This window comes from Calliphora vicina, chromosome 3 (genome assembly GCF_958450345.1).
Source record: "Calliphora vicina chromosome 3, idCalVici1.1, whole genome shotgun sequence".
Lineage (NCBI taxonomy): Eukaryota > Metazoa > Arthropoda > Insecta > Diptera > Calliphoridae > Calliphora > Calliphora vicina.
This window is the reverse complement of record NC_088782.1, coordinates 19,206,603-19,226,422: the sequence shown is the minus strand read 5'-3', so window position 1 is coordinate 19,226,422 and position 19,820 is coordinate 19,206,603. Positions and strand designations below refer to the sequence as shown.

The 19,820-nt window shown below is 32.0% G+C and overlaps 1 protein-coding gene across 1 annotated transcript; it reads left to right on the top strand.

Moving 5' to 3' along the window:
• Positions 1-283: 283 nt before the first annotated feature.
• Positions 284-10,127, top strand: DopEcR (G-protein coupled receptor DopEcR). Its single transcript, XM_065504434.1, has 4 exons — positions 284-415; positions 8,503-8,646; positions 9,086-9,344; positions 9,415-10,127. The coding sequence occupies exons 1-4, from the start codon at positions 409-411 to the stop codon at positions 9,989-9,991; spliced, it is 987 nt and encodes a 328-aa protein (XP_065360506.1). The 5' UTR covers positions 284-408; the 3' UTR covers positions 9,992-10,127.
• The last annotated feature ends 9,693 nt before the right edge of the window (positions 10,128-19,820 follow it).

Sequence of the window (19,820 nt, the reverse complement as noted above, 5' to 3'; positions counted from 1 at the left end):
GTCCAGCTCACACAGAAAGTAAAAACGTTGAAAATAAAAGGATTTTTCTTTCCAACACCTTAAGGACATATTGGTATACGAAAAATGTACTAAAACTCCAACAACAAACAAACAAACAAACAAACAAACATACATTGCAACACCTGCAACAACAGCAACTACAACTGCTGCAACTACAATTGAACTTACCACATTCAACATTTCCTTGTACACTTGTTTGTTTGCAGAAGAATTTCTCGACATCTACCAGAAAGTGTTTAAAGAACTCAATTGCAATTCCCGCTTGATTTTTTTCCGTTCACTTTTTTTTGTTGTTTCTCGTTCCTTTGGATTGTCTGCTGGTTTTCTGTGTTTTTCTTTGGCGTCCATATGAAACAACAATAAATTTTTCCAAAGCGTCATGACCGGATGTACGGTAAGTGGTAACTTTTTTTTTGTTGTTTTTCCCTTCTCTTAATTAACCATCATGCACAAAATACTTCTAGTCCACACCATTTCCAAATGTATTTCCGAAATTTTCTAATTATATTTCAGAAATTCCCAATTATTCCCAGAAATTTCAAATTATTGGGTGTATGACATAAAAATGCCTTATTTTTTTTAAATTTTTAGCTTTTATTTTGAAACATTTGTACAATATAAATTTAATCAAAGCATTGGCCATTGTTAGCAATGACCTTTTCCCATCTTTCTGACAATTTATGGATACCGAGTCAAAAGAACTGCTCATCTGTTGAGGTCAAGAATGAATCAAGCCAATATCGGATATTCTGTTCCAAAGTGAAGCGTGTCCCAAAGAGGGCGTTCATTATCGAACGAAACAAATAATAGTCGGACGGGCCAAGGTCTGGACTATAACGCGGGTGAGACAAAACTTCCCAACCACTTCATCTATATATATAAAAATGAAATGGTCCTTGTATGTAATGGCATCACGTGAGAACCGCGATTTGGCTGATTTTTTTTTTATTCAATTCGAAATTTTCAGGAGATGGTTTGTAAATAAAAAAAAAATTCAAAAATATTACAGTTGAGTCCAGTCAACTGTAATAAAAGAAGCTCCCTAAAGTATGCAGTACAAATTTAGATATTTTATTTCAAATAAATAAGAACACGCAGGTGTATGTGGGTTGGAGAAACTTGAAGAACTAACATAAGTAAATGCTACCGGGCGGTCAACTAGTTCTAAATAGTTTTTAACAGGTATTGTGACCGAGTGTTGTCATGATGGAATATTTCATTTAACGTTTTTCGGCCAAGGCTCGCTTCAACCGAATCAGTTTTGTTCATTGCAGGTACCCTGTGATGGTTTGGCCATATTTCAGTAGCACATAATAGTTAGGAACATTTTGGTTAGGAACATTTTGGACGATTCGGCTGGTTTTCCGGGCTTCACATACGATCTCTTATGCTTCGGGTTATTGTAATGGATCTATTTTTTATCGAAAGTAATGATTTGGTGCAAAAATTATTTTCTTTTATAGCGTTCAAGATATTTAAAATCGTCTTTCAAGGTCTTTCAATTCGTATGGTAACCAATTTCCCTACTTTTGGATGAATCCTGCTGCTCGCAAACATTTTGAAATTGCTGCTTGTGTAGCTCCCAATGATTTTGCAAGCTCTTGTTGGGTTTGACAACAATCTTCATGGAATAATGCATCTAATTCTTGGTCTTCAAACTTTTTTAACTGGTCTGGGAGATCCTTGTCTTCCATGTCAAAATCAGCACTTCTGAAGTGCACGTTGAAATCGATGGAACATTTTCACCATAACAATTTTCACGTCAACAATCGGTGTGCTTCTGCGGTTTTTTTCAATTTAAGCAAAACTTCCCGCATATGACTTTGATACAAAATTCTACGTTTTCAAAGCAAAAAAACAACGAGTTCAAGATAAATTCAAGGGTACCGCAAGCTCCGTTCTTTCTCCTACGCTATTCCCTATTTTTCATAAGGATTTGGACAAAACATGAGTGATTCCCTGAATGGGATGGTGCGAATAGAGTCGCTTTCAACGCTCGCAAGACTCAGTGTTGCATGTTGACACAAAAACGAACAACAAATCATGTCGCTTCATTTCTATTTATGGGTGATGTAAATATTGTGGAATCAGACGCTCTTGATGTTCTGGGCATGAGAATACAATGTACTGTCCGCTGGTCTAAACACATTCTCAATTGTCTATGATTTCTAAAACGGTATATGAATTACTTCACTCCATCTGATCTCCTCACTATTTTTACACCACTTATATATCCGAAAGAAAATGCAATAAAACTCCCATGTATGGGCTGGTGCTTCAAAGTCTATTTTGGAGCTTCTCGAACGCGTACAGGAGAGAGCGAAGGTGATTATTGGTGACAGTAGGGTATCCAACCCTATTGATTCGCTGGAGCACCGACGCAATGTGGGCTGCGTTTCACAGTTCTATCGATACTACAATCGAATGCGTTCTGATGAAATTAGGGAACTTGTTCCTGACACCCGAAGATTTTTACGTAATACACGTTTTTCGTCAAGAACACATGTGGCCAGTGGACCGCACAACCCACTACAGGGAAAATTCGTTCTTTAGCCGTACTGTTCGTATGTGGAAGAAACTTCACACTGAAAGACTTCAGACCTGTCACTTTCAATATAGAAAAGTTGAAATCGAATGTCCACACTACTCCCTCTTTCCTCCCTCTCATAACATATTTTCCTAGTTCCAACACAATGCTTTCCATAAGTAGGTGTGGTGTCATCCCCTGAGTGCTGGTCCTAGAAGAAAAAACTAGAAACGTCTGAAATACAATTGAAAGTTTCTGAAATAAAATTCATAATTTCTGAAACTCAATTGAAAATTTCTGATTAGAAACTTCTGAAATACAATTGGAAATGGTGTAATAAAACTTTCATTTATTGAATTTAGCTTATTTGGGTGGCAGAAGTTGCAACAAAATTTGTAAAACAGCTTTAAGTTGTTGGTTGGCTAATTGTACGAATAATTACATATGTATAAAACATCACGCTAACAAGATCATGTTAAAAGTAATAGTACGTTTAACACTTTTTATGTGCTTGTCCTAGAGATTCATTAATTTGTTTTTTATCAACCATCATCACAATATAAAAGTTTAACTTTCGATTTGTCACATACTGAAATACATACATATGTATTAATTTCAAATCCAATAATTTCGTAAAAAAATTAGGATATTAGGTTTTTTGTGGAAATGGATTCTTTGTAGCATTGATCGCCACTTATAGCAAAAACTCAAACTAGAGTATCTGCGGGAATCGAACCCGCAATCCTGAGATTAATAGTCCAGCATTCTATCGACTAGATCTGTAAACAACCAACACGCGAGATATGGTCTGCTCAGTTCAGAAGTGGTGATTTTGACACGGAAGACAAAAATCGACCAGGACAGCCAAAAAAAATTTGAAGACGGAGAGATTATTGAAGCATTGGAGAGATTACTTCATGAAGATTGTTGTCAAACTCAAAACGTTTGCGAGCAGCAGGATTCATACAAAAGAATGGACATTAGGTACCATACGAATTCATACTTGAACGCTATAAAAGAAAATAATTAATGCACTGAATCATTACTTGTGATGGAAAATGGATCTATTACAATAACCCGAAGCGTAAAAGATCGTATGTGAGAAACCGTAATATTCCTTCATGACAAGGCTCGGCCACATGTTGCAATACCTGTTAAAAACTATTTAAAATGAGGTGGTTGGGAAGTTTTGCCTCACCCGCTTTATAGTCCAGATCGAGCCCCGTCCGACTACTATTTGTTTCTCTCTCTCTGTGATACGCTTCATTTTGGACATTGGCTAGATTCGTTAATGATGAGCAGTTCTTTTGGCTCGAAATCCATATGTTGCCAGAAAGATCGGAAAAGGTTATAGCTAACAATGGCCAATAGTTTGAATAAATTTATATTTTAATAAAAATTTTTGAAAATAATAGCTAAAAATTTAAAAAAATATCGCATTTTTTAAGTCATACACCCAATAACATTTGATATCAAGTTTAGTAAATGTCTTTTATCAATCGTTTTTTTTTTCCTAAACCTTAAATTTAATTCTAATTTGAAACTCTGTCTAGGTTTGAATAAGGTTCGTGAAAGTATCAAATGGTAAAGCCAAGAAACAATTGAAATTTGTCCCACTCGCATGGTATTCAGCAATGCTCTTAAAGGAAAAGACCTAAGCCTTCTTTTAAGAAAGAAGGGTCTATTTTGAAAAAAAAGTCAAACATTTTTCATTTTTTTTAAATTTTTTTTCAAAATATTGAAGAAATAGGAATCTAAACTATTTGGGACACAATAGGTAATAAATAACATGGATGAGAAAAAACTTCTGTTTGGTCAAAATGTCAAATTTTTACCTCCTCTTACTCAGTGAGTTCTTGACCGATCTTGTTGAAAAATTGTTTCTGAATTACTATTCAATCCGATCGGAACATCGATTTCAAAAGTTGGTTCACTTGACATGAAATCCCCCATATACATTATCAAAACGAATTTGTATTGAATTTCTAAAATTCCACTCTTCATTTTGCTCGAGTGTAAAAACACAATATTGTAGACAGTATGTAAAGGTTGTTTCACAAATCCACTCTTGTATGTAATACGTAGTAACTATCTATGTATATTTACTTGCATGTAACATTCAAGTACTATATTTAAAATTAAAAAAAAATTCTGACTGCTTGTTTGGTATTTTGTGTGAAAATTTATGCATTTCTTAGCATTTGGTATTTAACAATTTCCTTTATTAAGGACCCCACCCCCCACTCTTTACATTTTTCTGTTCTGCATTTTGAGAGGTGGGTGTTACGACCAAAACTTAAAAAAAAGCAAACAAATAAAAAAAAACCCATGTAACTGTCTGTTAGAATATGGCTAGAATACATTGTATGCCAAGTTTGTTTAGTTGAGATTGGTTTATTGAAATTTGTGTGTGTAATTACATACATACAAATGAATGAATATTTATTTTTGTTGCGCTTGTCTTAAGGTAAAGGTTATTTTGGTTGTATCCTTCACTATATATTCTAAATATAGCAAATTGAAACTGATAAACCCTCAAGTTGAACTTCATGGAAAAAATATATGATTGCTTGCATAATTAAATATAGTTGATTGTAAATTCAATCCCTTGAGTAGCTCTATTTTGTCAGATTTAATCATGTAGCTTTTATAAAACGCTTTTTTCGTGGAATAAATCTAATTTCAATTTAATTTTGATGTTCGTAGCATTATCTTACTGAATCTGAGATGATGGATATAAGTAGAGGTGGGTGGTATTTGATGTGTTATTTATATATGAAAGTAATAATTTTGTTATTCAACATATCGCAATGAAGTTATCTACTACTATTGATAAAAACTAAAACATTTTTAGGAAAAATCATCTCATTATTTAAACAAAATAATACAAACAAAATCGCGAACATTTAAATTTTAGGATTTTTGAATTTCCAGCCGAGTCTGATAAAAGTATTACATGTCAAGCCAAAGATTCACTGCTTTGGGATTTTAGAACAAATAAGCTAAATAAAAAATTGTCTCCGATATTTTAAAAACACAGCATATTAAGACAAAAATTATGAAATGGAAGAACTGATAAATATAAAATATTCAATAAAATGTTTATTCGTTAACTTATCGCAATGAAATGTTTTACGTTGGTATACTTTTTGACAGAAATCTAAAGGTGGAAATAAAATGTTGCCCATAAAGTCCACATTGATTAAGAATTCATCATAGTCTCTAAAACTTTTTCGGGTTTTGGAATCCCAGCTTTGGAATTTCAGAACAATTAGCATAAAATTGCGAATTTTTTCAACATTTTTAGCTTTTATTTTGAAACATTTGCCCAATATAAATTTATTCGGCCAATATTCACTTCAAACGAATCAGTTGCGTTCGGTACAGGTTCCCTGTGATGGTCTGATCAGCATCTCATAATATATATGACCCTTTTGCTCTCACCAAATACAGAGAATTACCTTAGCGCCATGGATATTTAGTTTTGGTGTCGATTCGGTTGGTTGGCCGGGCTTCACACACGATCTCTTACGCTTCGGAGTGCAAAAGTACCATTTCAGACATGCAAAATCGTCTTTCAAGGTCTCTGGGCTTCTAATCGATTCGTATGGTATCCAATTTCCCTGCTTTTGTATGAATCCTGCTGCTCACAAACATTTTGAAATTCCTGCTTGAGTAGCTCCCAATGATTTTGCAAGCTCTTATTGAGTTTTACAACAATCTTCATGGAGTAATAACTCCAATTCTTCGCCTGAGCGATTTTTATCTTCCATTCAATAACCGATTCACCCCCGGTTGTACAACAGCAAATAATCCTGAGAATTTGTCATACGATTGCACGAGCGCAATCAATTATGGACAAATGCGGCACCCATCTTGCGGAAAGCTTTCATATACCCAAGTGTTCATTCAAAATTGAAACCACTGAGGCATGTTACCTATGACTGCCACAAACTCTCGCACTTTCAATCGAGAATTTTTTTCAATTGTTTCGGGTGTGGTCGGGTCTGCATCCCAAAAAACGGCACCGATTCACCACGAGAAACCCACTGTTTTGACTGCTGTTTAGTCTCTGGTGGATTTGGTTGCTCCGTTTCGTGTACGGTTACAAAACTGAGCAAAAACTCGTCCATATTCCTCCGAAGTTGTCACAAGATTGTGAGGAAACGCGGCATCCATCTTGCGGGAAGCTTTCATATACCCAAGTGTTCATTCAAAATTGAAACCACTGAGCTATGTGAGTTACCTATGACTGCCACAAACTCTCGCACTTTCAATCTCCGATCGGCCAACACCATACCGTGAATTTGTTCAATTGTTTCGGTTGTGGCCGGGTCTGCACCTCTAAAAACCTTCGCTATGACTTTATTGGCTGACAAACCCACCATGGCCTTCTTTGACGCCGATTCACATCGAGAAACCCACTGTTTTGACTGCTGTTTGGTCTCTGGTGTATTGTGGTTGCTCCGGAGCAAAAACTCGTTCATATTGCGGTTGAACAACGCCAAACACTGCTGCGAAGTTGTCACACGATTGCGTTTGTGAGGAAACACGGCACCCATTTTGCGGAAAGCTTTCTCATATCCATGTTTTAATTCAAAATGAAAAACACTGAGCCATGGCTTCCACAATCTCTGGCACTTTAAATATCCGATCAGCCAACACCATATCGTGAATTTTTTTCAATTGTTTCGGATGTAGAGTCATCAACTGGGCATCTTCCGTGCTGGTACGAAATTCAGTAAACCACTTTTTACCATTGAAATTGATGGTGCAGAGAGTTCCTGTAGCCTAGCCTTGGTTTTTTCACTTTTTCTGCTATCAATGGCTGTCAAACACAAACTAAATCACGCAGTTTGCTCAAAATGTTGACAGGAGTCAACTGAAAGATGCATGTTGACAGGAACAGTATTCCCCTTTCAGTTAAGAGGCTGGTAAATTTAAAAGTCACGGACTTTTAACCCTACGCACGCAAGCATCTTTTTATAAGCCTTAATAAGGACATTAAGAATATCCTGGATGTCTGAGTGGACCGTCGTCAAAATTTAATTCAGAATATTCCTCCCTACTACGCCCTTGCGAAATTACATGTCAATCGAATCAGCCAGTTAGAAACGGCAGAGTAATTTCCAGGCTTAATTATGTTGTCAACCTTTTTCGTCATGTTATAACATCGTAAGGTGTTCCGATAGAGTAGATAGTAGATAGTGTTATGTACCATCGGTCTAATTGTTACGGGTGCGATTTCCTCCAAAGAATTCGGTTATTTCGGCAGACAAGCCAAAAGGATTTTGTCATTCCGTTTGTAACACATCAAAGTATTTATCGCAGACCCACATTAGTATATAGTATATTCTGGGTCCTCAATAGATTCTAACACGATTATGTAGCTATGTCCGTCCGTCTGTCCTTCTGTCTGTCTCTTAAAAACACGATAGGTTCCAAACTAGCTTAAATTTTCCACAAATACTCTCTATTGATAAGGTTCCTTTGATATTGAAAATGGGCAATATCGGTCCATGATTTCACCTAACCCCCATACAAATCTGCCCCCGGAATACTGTTTTGGACAAGTTAGTTCTAAGTACTCGGAAATTATACTGTAAAATATTGCGAAAATCGGGCAACATTTGTACTTAGTCCCCATACAAGGCCCGCCTCAAAAAATAATTAAACTTTTGTGAAGATCAGTCTATAATTGAGTATTAGGAAGAGTTTCCATTGTATTATCAACCACTGTATATTTAGTTAAACACAAATTATGGCGAAAGTCGGTCAGCATTTGTGCCTAGTCCCCATACAAGGTCTCCCTCAAAAAATAATTAAATTTGTGTGAAGATCAGTCTATAATTCAATATTAGGAAAAGTTTCCATTGTATTACCAACCACTGTATATTTAGTTAAACACAAATTTCTCCAACTATTGTAATATTAAACACAACAATTCTTTACAGATATTACAAAAATGCAGGAAATGAATTACCTGCAAGATAATTCCAAAGTGGAGGCACTTACCAAAGCCGTTCTCATCTCCATACTAGGCGTAGCCATTGTACTCTCAAATCTCCTAATAATCGCCACTTATGCCAACTTCAAAGGTAAGTCAACTCATAACCGAGAAACTAAACGATATTTAAATAAAATCCCATTAAAACAAAAAAAATAAAAATAAGAAAAAAACAACAAAATATTATTTATCTATGTATATAATGGTTAAAAACAAATCTGATAAATATAGATTAATACATAATTTGTATGAAAATGAATGAGAGTGAATAGAACTGTTAAACTAGGAACAAACAAGGTAAATGCGTAGTAGTTTTTAATATCAATTTACAAAATAAAACTAAAAAAAAACAACAGCTTTTTTTATAAAAAACAAAAAACACAAATTAAAATATTAAATAAAATGCTTTGTAGATGAACAGGGAAATGAATGCTTGTTATTTAAAACAAATGAAATTCTTATTAAGTTAAAAAATAATAATTGTGTTTATTTTTTCTTACAAAAAAACAAAACTATACTTCCGACTATAGGTCCCACAGAAGTTATCAACTATTATTTGCTGTCATTAGCTGTAGCCGATTTGCTGTGTGGTCTGTTGGTGGTGCCCTTTTCAGTATATCCAGCTTTAACGGGAGAATGGCTGCACGAGGAGTTGCTGTGCCGTTTTACCGGCTACATAGAGGTAACACTGTGGGCGGTGTCAGTGTATACATTTATGTGGATATCGGTTGATCGTTATTTGGCGGTACGCAAGCCCTTGCGCTACGAAACGGTACAAACGAAAACCAGGTAAATTGGCCAATTAAATGCCGAACATTTTAATAATTTATCTCCGTTACTCTCTTCTGCAACTTTGTAGATGCCAATGTTGGATGGCCTTTACATGGATCTCAGCAGCCCTGCTTTGCAGTCCACCGATTCTGGGCTACACCGCACCCATTAAGAATCCGGTGGCGCACATCTGTATGCTGGATTGGGGCAATATGGCGGCGTATAGCATAACTTTAGCAATATTAGTTTTAGGTCCTAGTGTTATATCCATTGTTCACAACTACACATACATTTTCATTATGATGCGTAAAATTAGATCGGGTGAACCCATACATGACAAAGAGTATGCTACTGCATTAGCTGAAAATTTATCGAATCCAAGTCATATGATGTCATTCGCATTAGTGTTTGCATTCTGGATGTCATGGTTACCATGGATATCGTTGCGTACGTATGAACTGGTAACCGGTGATGTTATACAAAGTACTCTCATTAATTTTGGCGTAGTCTGGATTGGTGTGTTAAACTCATTTTGGAAAATAATCATAATGACGACAATGTCACCACAATTTCGTATCGCTCTCAGAGTATTTTGCTTAACAATATGCTGTAAGACTAAGGGCCGTTTGCAAGCCGAACTAATCGGGTTAGACCCAGATGACTAGAGTCGTTAGATTTTCTTATTGGCTTGAATTGTAATTGAAAGACATTGATTGATTTATTTCTTAATTGTTCATCTTCAACACAACAAGAGAATAAAAGCTAAAGAGAAAAAATATTTTGAAAAAATAAAAGAGAAATATTGCTAAAATGCAACAACAACAACAACAAAAAATAAGTAATGAAATCACATGAATAAATTTTAGGCATTAAAATGATTAAATACACTCTTTCTCACCACCCCACACACATTGACACAGATACTCTCACACACACACCCACACACATTTAAAAAATTCCATAAATTTTATAAAATATTTTATGAATTAAACCTTATTATTATTATAATTATATATGAACTAAAGCTAATTGGTTGTAATTTAAAAAAAAATTGTATTTATTAAGTAGTTTTTAAGCCAAATTAATAAAACTAAAAAAACCGAAACGCCATTTTGTCCTAAAAATCCATTTGGTCGTATGGCAGGCATCATGTATTTAAGCTGTAGTTTAAGCCTTCAATTATGTAAAATTTCATTCCAAACTTTAAACAAAACTAATATTAAATTTAATATTTAACACAACCAAAAATATAAATAGAAAAACAATAAAAACAGAAAACGTATTTTTGATAAGTAGTTTTAAAACAAATTTTAAGAGCTTAAATTATGGTTAAAAACTTTGTTTAGAATTCCAAAAAAACAAAAAAAAAAAAAGAAATTGTTGATTTTCAAATTGAAATTGTTAAAACTAATATTGTATTAATCTGGGGATCTATAGTAGAAAAAAAGCATTAAACACAAAATTATAGAGAAATTGCATTTAAAAAAAGTAAATTTATCATTTTGAATTTTTACTAATTATTAAGCTTTTAGTATGAACAATGAGGAACGAATGGAATGAAACTATTTCTAGCTTCACAAGTTTAAACTTTAGTTTTGTAAACTAAACAAATGTTAAGTAATATTTTGAAAATGTATAACATTTTTTTATAAACTTTAATATGGCAATATAAGGGTTTTGTAATTTGGATTTAAGAAAATGCTGATGTTTATCACTTTTTAAGAAATTTGAATTCGGGGTAACGGAATTCGAAAATTCAACAAAAGTCATAGTAATTGTTGATAAATTTTATCGAACTCAACGTCAGTGAGCTATTTATCACAGTTGTTGAGTTAATTCTCCTTGAAAATCAGTCAAATTTATCATTGCAATTGAACTGAGGGGTACTAAATATTCCAAACTAGGATGAGATACCATCATTCACGATTTTTCAAAGAAACGGGAATCACGCTTGCCAGTCTTAGGGGTTTGTCTCCAAGGTTGGGCTTTTTATAAGGCTTTTGGAATGAACGAATTGAATTTAAGGTCGGTGATATTTTTAAGTGGGAATAAAATGCAGCTTGCTTGAAAGAAATATGTTGCGTTCGGCATAGGTTCCCTGTGTTGGTCTGGCCAGACCTTCTTGGTCCCACAAAATATAGAAGATTACCTTAGCGCCATGGGTATTTGGCTTCGATGTCGATTTGGCTGGTTGGCCGCGCATCACAATAGCTAATAAGAGTTACAGTAGCTAATAAATTTCTAGACTCTGACTTGCAAGTCGACAGAATTTAATGGCAGGCTTAAGACTTTGTCGTCCACCTTGATATCAACCGACTTTTTCAGTAAACAAATTTCAAGAATTTGTAGTTTATCTTGTCGTTCTTATACTTAAGACGTTTTCATCAACAAAGTTTTTAATAGCAAATAAATTTCAAGACTTTGTCACTAATCTTGTCGTCGATAGAGTTTGATGCCCATTTTGAAATCCATCGACTTTTACAGGAGATAGATAGATAGATTTGAAAGGGTGTGTACTATAGAAGAACATTTCCACTCGGTGACGCATAGGATCCATTAAGATATCCTTTAGATAACACCGGAACTTGATGTAAAGAGAAGAAGAAAATTTGGAGAAAAAAAGAAAGAAGTCAGAAGTTAAAAACACAGTCCATAGAAAAATAAGAAAATAGAGAAAGCTCAGGATATAAATATAGACTGGGATTCACATAGTTCAGTTACCTAAAAGTAGCCAGCCTATTCCCCTGATAAAGCCTAATAGATTTCCTTTAGATCATATCTAGCTATATCCAGTTCATCATGGAATCTTTCCTTTAGCCATTTTTGACTGAGACCCTATAGTCTAGAACAGTTACACAGAATATGTTCCACTGTTTATAATTCCTCAATATCCTCGCACAACCTACAGAAGTCCTGTACGCCCATTACCAATGAAGGCTCCATTTAAGCAGTGTCCGGTTATCACTAATACTAAAGACCTAAGACTTTTGCTATCCAATCCTATTAGTAGCCTAGTTGCCTTTGCATCCAAACTTGGCCAAATAGCCGTGAACACCCTGCAATCTGTCCTACTACACCAGGATTGGTTTGTAGAGTCCTGGAATCTTTCGAAGATCAAGATATAAAAGTCCCAGTCCCTACTAATATAGTCCAGATCAGGAGATAACTTTCAAGAATTTGTTGGTTTAGTTTGTGGTACTTACGACAATTAACTATTTGTCGCTTATCTTGTAGACGAGAGAGTTCAATGAAAGTCTTTGTCGCCCATATTGATATCAATAGACCTTTTAAGACTTTGTCTATCAACTTGTCATTAACACAGTTTAGTTAAAACAATATTTAAAACAAAGGTTGAATGAATTAAGACAACTTCTTAGACTTTGTCGATCAAGTAGTCGTTATCATAGATTTACAGGCGACATTCAAGATTTTGTCAACATTTACGGTTTTATCGCCAATCTTAATATATAAAAAAAGAGTTGGCTGACTTGTTGCCAAAGAAAGCATCATGGAATATTACGGTTTCATGTCTGGCCGCATATTCTGGGCGTTTTTCGACAAATGTTCGCTTCAAACGAATCAGATGCGTTCAGAACATTTTCCATGTGATGGTCTGTGCAGTTTTCATAATACATAGGTCCCTTTTGCTCCCACCAGCTCCATACAGACCATTACCTTAACGCAATGGATATTTGGTTATCGTAATGGATCCATTTTTCATCGCATGTAATGATTCGATGCAAAAATTATTTTCTTTTATAGCGTTTCAGACATACATAATCGTATTTCAAGGACTATCAGCATCAATTCGTATGGTACTCAACTTCCCTGCTTTTGGATGCATCCTTGATTTTGAAATTGCTGCTTGAGTAGCAAGCAAGCTCTTGTTAACATTGACAACAATCTTCATGGAATAATGCCTTCAATTCTTGGTCAAACTTTTTTGGCTGGCCTGGGCGATATTTGTCTTTTGTGTCAAAATCACTACTTCTGAACCGAATAATACATCTCCGTGTGCTTCAGCGGTTCGACTCTTTATCGCTCATATTGTCGAGTTTGACAGAAAATGCAATTTAGGACATTGTCGCTTATCATGTCTATCACCTAGTCGCCAAAACAGTTTGACAAAATAAAATTTTCTTGTTCTTTTCAAAAAATGTTGCCCTAAAACCCCAAAAATATGCTAAATGTTTCACCCTCATTTTTATCACTTTTTAAACAACCTTTTATTCTTTTTGAAATTCGTTTGTGTTAATTACATTTTGATTTTTATACCCTTCACCTTCGTGAGAAGGGTATATATAGGTTTGTCATTTCGTTTGTAATTTCCACAATATAATTTTCCGACCCTATCAAGTATATATATATACTGGATCCTTATAGATAGCGTAGTCGATTAAGCCATGTCCGTTTGTCTGTCTGTTGAAATCAATTTTCTGAAGACCCCAGATATCTTCGGAATCCAAATCTTCAATAATTCTGTCAAACATGCTTTCGAGGAGTTTCCTATTTAAAACCTTGATTTTTGACCTATATCTGGATTACTAAGTAATTAATATAGACAATATGGATATCTAATGATAGATATTTCAAAGACCTTTGCAACGACGTATATAAGACCATAGTAAGTTGGACCTACAATGGGTCAAAATCGGAAAAAATATTTTTTAAGCCGAATTTTTTTTTCACCAAAAATAAATTTAAATTTTTTTTAAATTTAATTTTTTTTTAAATTTAAAAAAAATTTTCCAAAAAATGAAAAAAACAACTTCGGAAAAAAATAAAAATACCTAAAAATATTTAAAATTTGTATTTTGAAGTATAATTTGGTGAAGGGAATATGAGATTCGGTACAGCCGAATATAGCTCTCTACTTGTTTTGATTAGAAGTGTTAAAATGGAAGCAAAAAGTATAATTTTAGAATATCTAGAAGCTATATAAAGGAAAATAGCTTAAATAGTAATGGTTTTTGTTTTATTGTGATTGTAAATAAATGTAACATTTTGTGTCAGAAAAAAAACGTCATTAAATTTCGCTTTCGAAGATATGGACAGCTTCACTAACATATGTAGGTAAAAACTAATTTTTGATCATGTCTACCTCCCAAATAAGAGAATGATCATCTCTGGTTTTGATTAGAAGAAAGTTTAAATAGTTAAACTATTAAAATAATAGGTTTAAACTTTCGTTAAGCAAAATCCCTAATAAACTTGTTTAGATTAAATACAGAATTTTTAAAATAAAAATACAATTCATTAAGAAAAATTTTGTTCCATTTTGTTCCTCAAGTTATTAAATTTTCGAGAAAAATACTCCCCCCCACAAAAAAAAAACTTAGAAAGCATTAAGAAAGAAAGAAAAAAGCGTATATTAGTAAGGAAAATAAATTGTTGCCAAAAAAAACAAAATAAAACACTTTTTTATAAAAAAACTTAAATAGAAATTAACAAAAAAAAAACACTTAAACAAAATGTTACGATACATTTTCACAACTCTGCTAAAGGTTTAAATACATTGTTCCAAAATTTAACAAAATTAGCGAAAATTGATGTGACTAGCATTTAAACAAATAATAATTTAATTAAACAAGCTTTAATTTGGGAAAATATCACATTTGAAATTTATGTTCCAATGAAATATTCATTTCCCTGGAAGGAAAAAACTTTTCATTCACAATAGTTGATTTTGTTCGTAACAGCTGTTTATTGTTTACAAAATTCCATCAAAATAATTCACAACATGGGGAATTTTTTCACATGAACAAAGTTGATGAACGAAAAATTGTGAAATATTTATTCGTCGTAGTTGTGATTATTTGCTAGTACAAAAGTTATGTAAGATCAAATAAATATAAGCTTTAAATATTGAGTATGAAGCATAACTTTTGCATATTTCGTCAAATATTGGAACAATGAGAATATACCTTAACTTTGAAATGAAACATTAAAATAAAATTAAAATTTCCACTTGATATTTTTGAAAACCAAAGAAAAAAACTAAAATTTAAAAGCAAAATTAAAACTTCCGTTACAAAAACCAAAAACCATTTAAGAATTAATAAAAATTATAAAAAAAAAATAATAAAACATTTAAAAAAGCAATAACTAAAGCAGATTTTTAATAAACCAAAGAGTAAAGTAAAAAGATTTTTTTTACTAAATATTTGACTAGAAAACAATTAAAAAAATTTTTCAAACAAAAATATTTAAAAATTAGTAGAAATACACAACAACTCTTTAATTAACTATTGTTATATAATAGTAAATTTAAAAACAAACAAATAACTAAAAAATAATTTTCTCTCAAAATTAAATAATTTCAATATTTAAACAAAAATAATATTTAATCAACTACAAGAAACAAAGTGGAAATGATAAAGTAGGCTTAAAATAGTAAATAAAAACAGGATATGAATATTAAAAATTTAAAGCGGCAAATTTAGATTCTATTAAATTTAAATCTAAAACTCTATTAATTAAGTAGTTGATAATTTTAAAAATTTAAGAAGCATTTTAAAGAAAACCTAACACAACTATACTCATTCTATTTAATACTGGTATTATATTAATGAAGGTGAAAATGAAAATAAAAAAAAAACATTATTTAATTATTATTAGGACTCAATTGTAGTTATTTGTGAAAGGGATTTTGTAACAAAAATAAAATGAACTTTTACCTGAAATAAGACTGTTTTTAAGCTAACCATTCCCCCCACTTATTGCAAAACTTCTAACTTAGCAAATCAAAATTTAAACAGTTAAACCTCCCATAAATCCCATTTTATTGCCTTAACAAAATTGTGCAAAACTATCAATCCCTTTTAGTACAATACAACTCTGTTGAGTACTAAATATTTTTAGTTGAATTATTTTATTTTTTTTAATTATTATTTAATTAATAACTTAAAAGTCCCTAATATAAACGCATTTTATGTTTTTGTTTTTTTATATATAAAAATTAAATTTTTCAACTTATAGTTTATTATTTATTTTGTAATAAAAATTTATCCTAAATCCTTAGTGGGATAAATACAGTTTCTTAACATAAACAAATTTGCGTTTATATTTCCTTTATTAATTTTTAGTTTTTTTCAATTATTATTTTAGTCCAAATATGTATTTATTAAAGAATTGTTAAAAAGAATAATAATAAATATAAGTGAAATAAGCAGAAAAAGTATGTAATATTTAAGTAAAAAACAAAATTAAAATAAATAAACATCTTTTTGAAAAGTCATCTATCTCATTCCATAAATGAATCAATGTCAAATATTTTTTATAAGGGAAAAATTAATGTAAAGGTAAGTTATTGTAATTTAAATAAACATGTATATTTATATTATGATTTAATAGGTGATCATTGTGGAAATATAATATTCTGGTTTTGTACGTTAGATAATTCATGAAACTACAAGAAGATGGCACTGTTTATATAAATATTAACAGCGAGTTGCAGAGCAGTAGTATATCGTAGGAGCTGTTAGAGTTAACATCAACATTAATACCAGTGTATTCTTGTAAATTATTGGGTGTATGACTTAAAAATTCGGGATTTACAATAGATGGCGTATCTTTTGTACGCGGCTTTGGTTTTTAATAACTTTTATATCATTTTGAAAGGTATTTATCAGTCATTTATTCTCACTTAGTTATTGAACATTATAGTTTTTTGTTTGCTTAGAAAATATCGAATTTTGTACCAACGAAGTAGCTTTACTTCTTTAATTTGAAAAAAGTGCCGCTGAAGATGGTTTGTGCAGTTCAGTAATGGTGATTTTGGCAGGGAAGACAAATATTGCCCAGGCCAACCGAAAAAGTTTAAAGTAGGGAAATTGGGTACCAATCGAATTGAAGCCGAGAGACCTTGACAGGCGATTTTGCATGTACGAAATACTGTTTGAACGCTATAAGAGAAAATAATTATTTCACCGAATCATTACTTTCGATGAAAAATGTATCCAATACGATAACCGAAGCCCGGCCAACCATCCAAAGCCAAATATCCATGGCGCTAAGGTAATGCTCTGTATTTGGTGGGACCAAAAGGGTACTATATATTATGAACTGCTGAAATCTGACCATACCATCACATGGATCATGTACCGAACTGATTCGATTGAAGCGAGCATTGGTCGAAAAAACGCTAGAATATGCTCGGTCACATGTTGCAATACTTGTTAAAAAGTATTGTTACGAAATTGTACTTGAATTCAAATATAACGATTTTAAGGGCTGATTTAAAAGTAACATAATGCTTTTAAATAACAGTGCTGTAATAGCAAACTGTAACATATCTGTGGGCATTATTAAATAAAAACTTCCAGTTAACCATTGATTGTGGGTTGGCAACGCTGTTTGAATTCGAATATTCAGTTAAAGAACATTGTAGAAAGTACGCCACAGATGGCGTATGTATTTGTAAGATCTAGAATATTCGAACTTTGACAGTTAAAGAGCAATCTAGTGTGCAGATGTCAGTGTTATAAATAGTGGCAGAGGTTGCAGTCGTTAGTGAGTTTATCAGAGACGCTTTTCGAATAAACATCAACTGAGTGCCTTAAAGTGTGTTGTATTTTTCAAGTGAATTCGTGTAAATTATAAATTGTGTCTGTATTTCTGCGAATTTATAAACGTGTATAAGAAAAAAAACATTGAGTGACTATTTAATTCTGTTGTTGTTGTACATTTGAATAAATAAAGAGTTGTTACCATTTTCAAACTACTAAATGGCTTTTATTTCCAATCAAAAGTATCCGGTTTATTTAAAGGAAATAAACCAACGTTTTGAAAAGGTTAAAACGTAACAGTATGCAGAATGAAGTGGTAAGAAAGTTTTGCCTACTATTTGTTTCTATCGGGATACGCTTCTCTTTGGAACAGAGTATCCGATATTGGTTTGATTCGTTCTTGGCCTCAAAAGCTGTTATTTAATTGAAAATTTCTGAAATATAATTTGAAATTTGTGAAATACAATTGGAAATTGTGTAGTTTCTGATTCCATTTTCAAAATCAAATTAAATTTGATCTCTTAACAATTTTGTTAATGAATTGTATTTAATTCATTCCTTTAAGAATTCATTCTTTACAAAATTATTTCTTTATTGACTCATTGAAATTTGCTTAAATTCTAATCCATTGTATTGAATGATTAAATTTTTTGTTCAGTTCAAATCTATTTTACAAAAAGGCTTAAAGTAAATTGTTTTCAATTTATTTTGTATATGATTAAAAGCAAAACTGAATAAAGAAAAAATATTTTAAATTAATTTGTATTAAATGTGAATTAACACACATTAAACGGTTAAATGAATTCTTTTATGAATTAATTATATTTAAATATGTAGAAGCATTAGCATTATTACAATTAGCTCTAAATCCTAATTCAGTTTAATTAACGAACTTTATTATGTTTAATAAGAAATTCATAGTTCTTACTAACGCCCTAAAATATGCTACAGCTATTTGTTAACATTTCTGATAAAACAGTGCTCACGATAAGGCAGTATTCATATGTGGTAAAACAGTTTTCGAAACAAAACAATTGAAAGTTACCTATATGCTCAGGGATGGATTTTGAAAATTAACGGGTTTGGAAAGAAAACTGATTACGCTTCGTTTTTTATATAAAATTGTATTTAAAAGACTGTGCAAAGATATAAAATATACATATTATATATCAACGTGTAGCAAATTCTGACTTCTTTTCAAAAATATATAAAATTTTAAAGAATTAAAACATGGCAAAATATGGGAACAAATTTTAAAATGGTATTAGGGGATATTTGTTTGTTCTTTTGCGTATAAACTCAAAAGTTGTTGACAGATTTTAATCATTTGGGGCTTGTATTGTGTGGAACTGCATTTTTGATGCCGCTTTAAAAAATAAAAATTTCGAAATTTTTTAAAAAAATAATTTTTTTTTGCCCAAAAAAAATAATATTTCAAAAACGACTGCGCAGATTAGTTTTAGTCTTTCGTAAAGGTTATTTTATTGTGGAATATCGGTTTTTTTTAGTTTATTCCATAAACTAAACTGTTACGGGAATATATGTCGTGTGAGTTACGCGAATATATGTTGCGCAACCTCCTCCATTTTCGAAATAATGGTATATCTCGAAAACACGAGCTAACCTAGAACAACGGTTAGCACCACCGGATTCATCGTACTCGAATTAGTTTAACCCAATGTTTGATGGTTGAGAAAAAAACTTGTTGAATTTTTTGTTAAACTAAATTTACATTTTGTTGAATTAATCCTTTGAAGATGGGTTATTTATTAATTCTTGTGAGAATTAAAATTCAAAAAAAAAATGTTTTTTTAAGTAAATATTAAAAACGTAAAAAACCATGACAAATTATAATTTGTAGTTATATAAAGTACTGAATTCGTCTAATTTTTTATACAGATTATGTGTTAAAGCTCGTCCTATGGTCTAGCTAGATAAAACATTGTATAAATATATCAAAATATTGTATAATTTAATAAACATTTAA

Coding starts and splice junctions, on each gene's coding strand:
- DopEcR (XM_065504434.1), top strand. Junction 8,647..9,085: donor CACTTATGCCAACTTCAAAG/GTAAGTCAACTC, acceptor TTCCGACTATAG/GTCCCACAGAAGTTATCAAC. Junction 9,345..9,414: donor ACGGTACAAACGAAAACCAG/GTAAATTGGCCA, acceptor GCAACTTTGTAG/ATGCCAATGTTGGATGGCCT.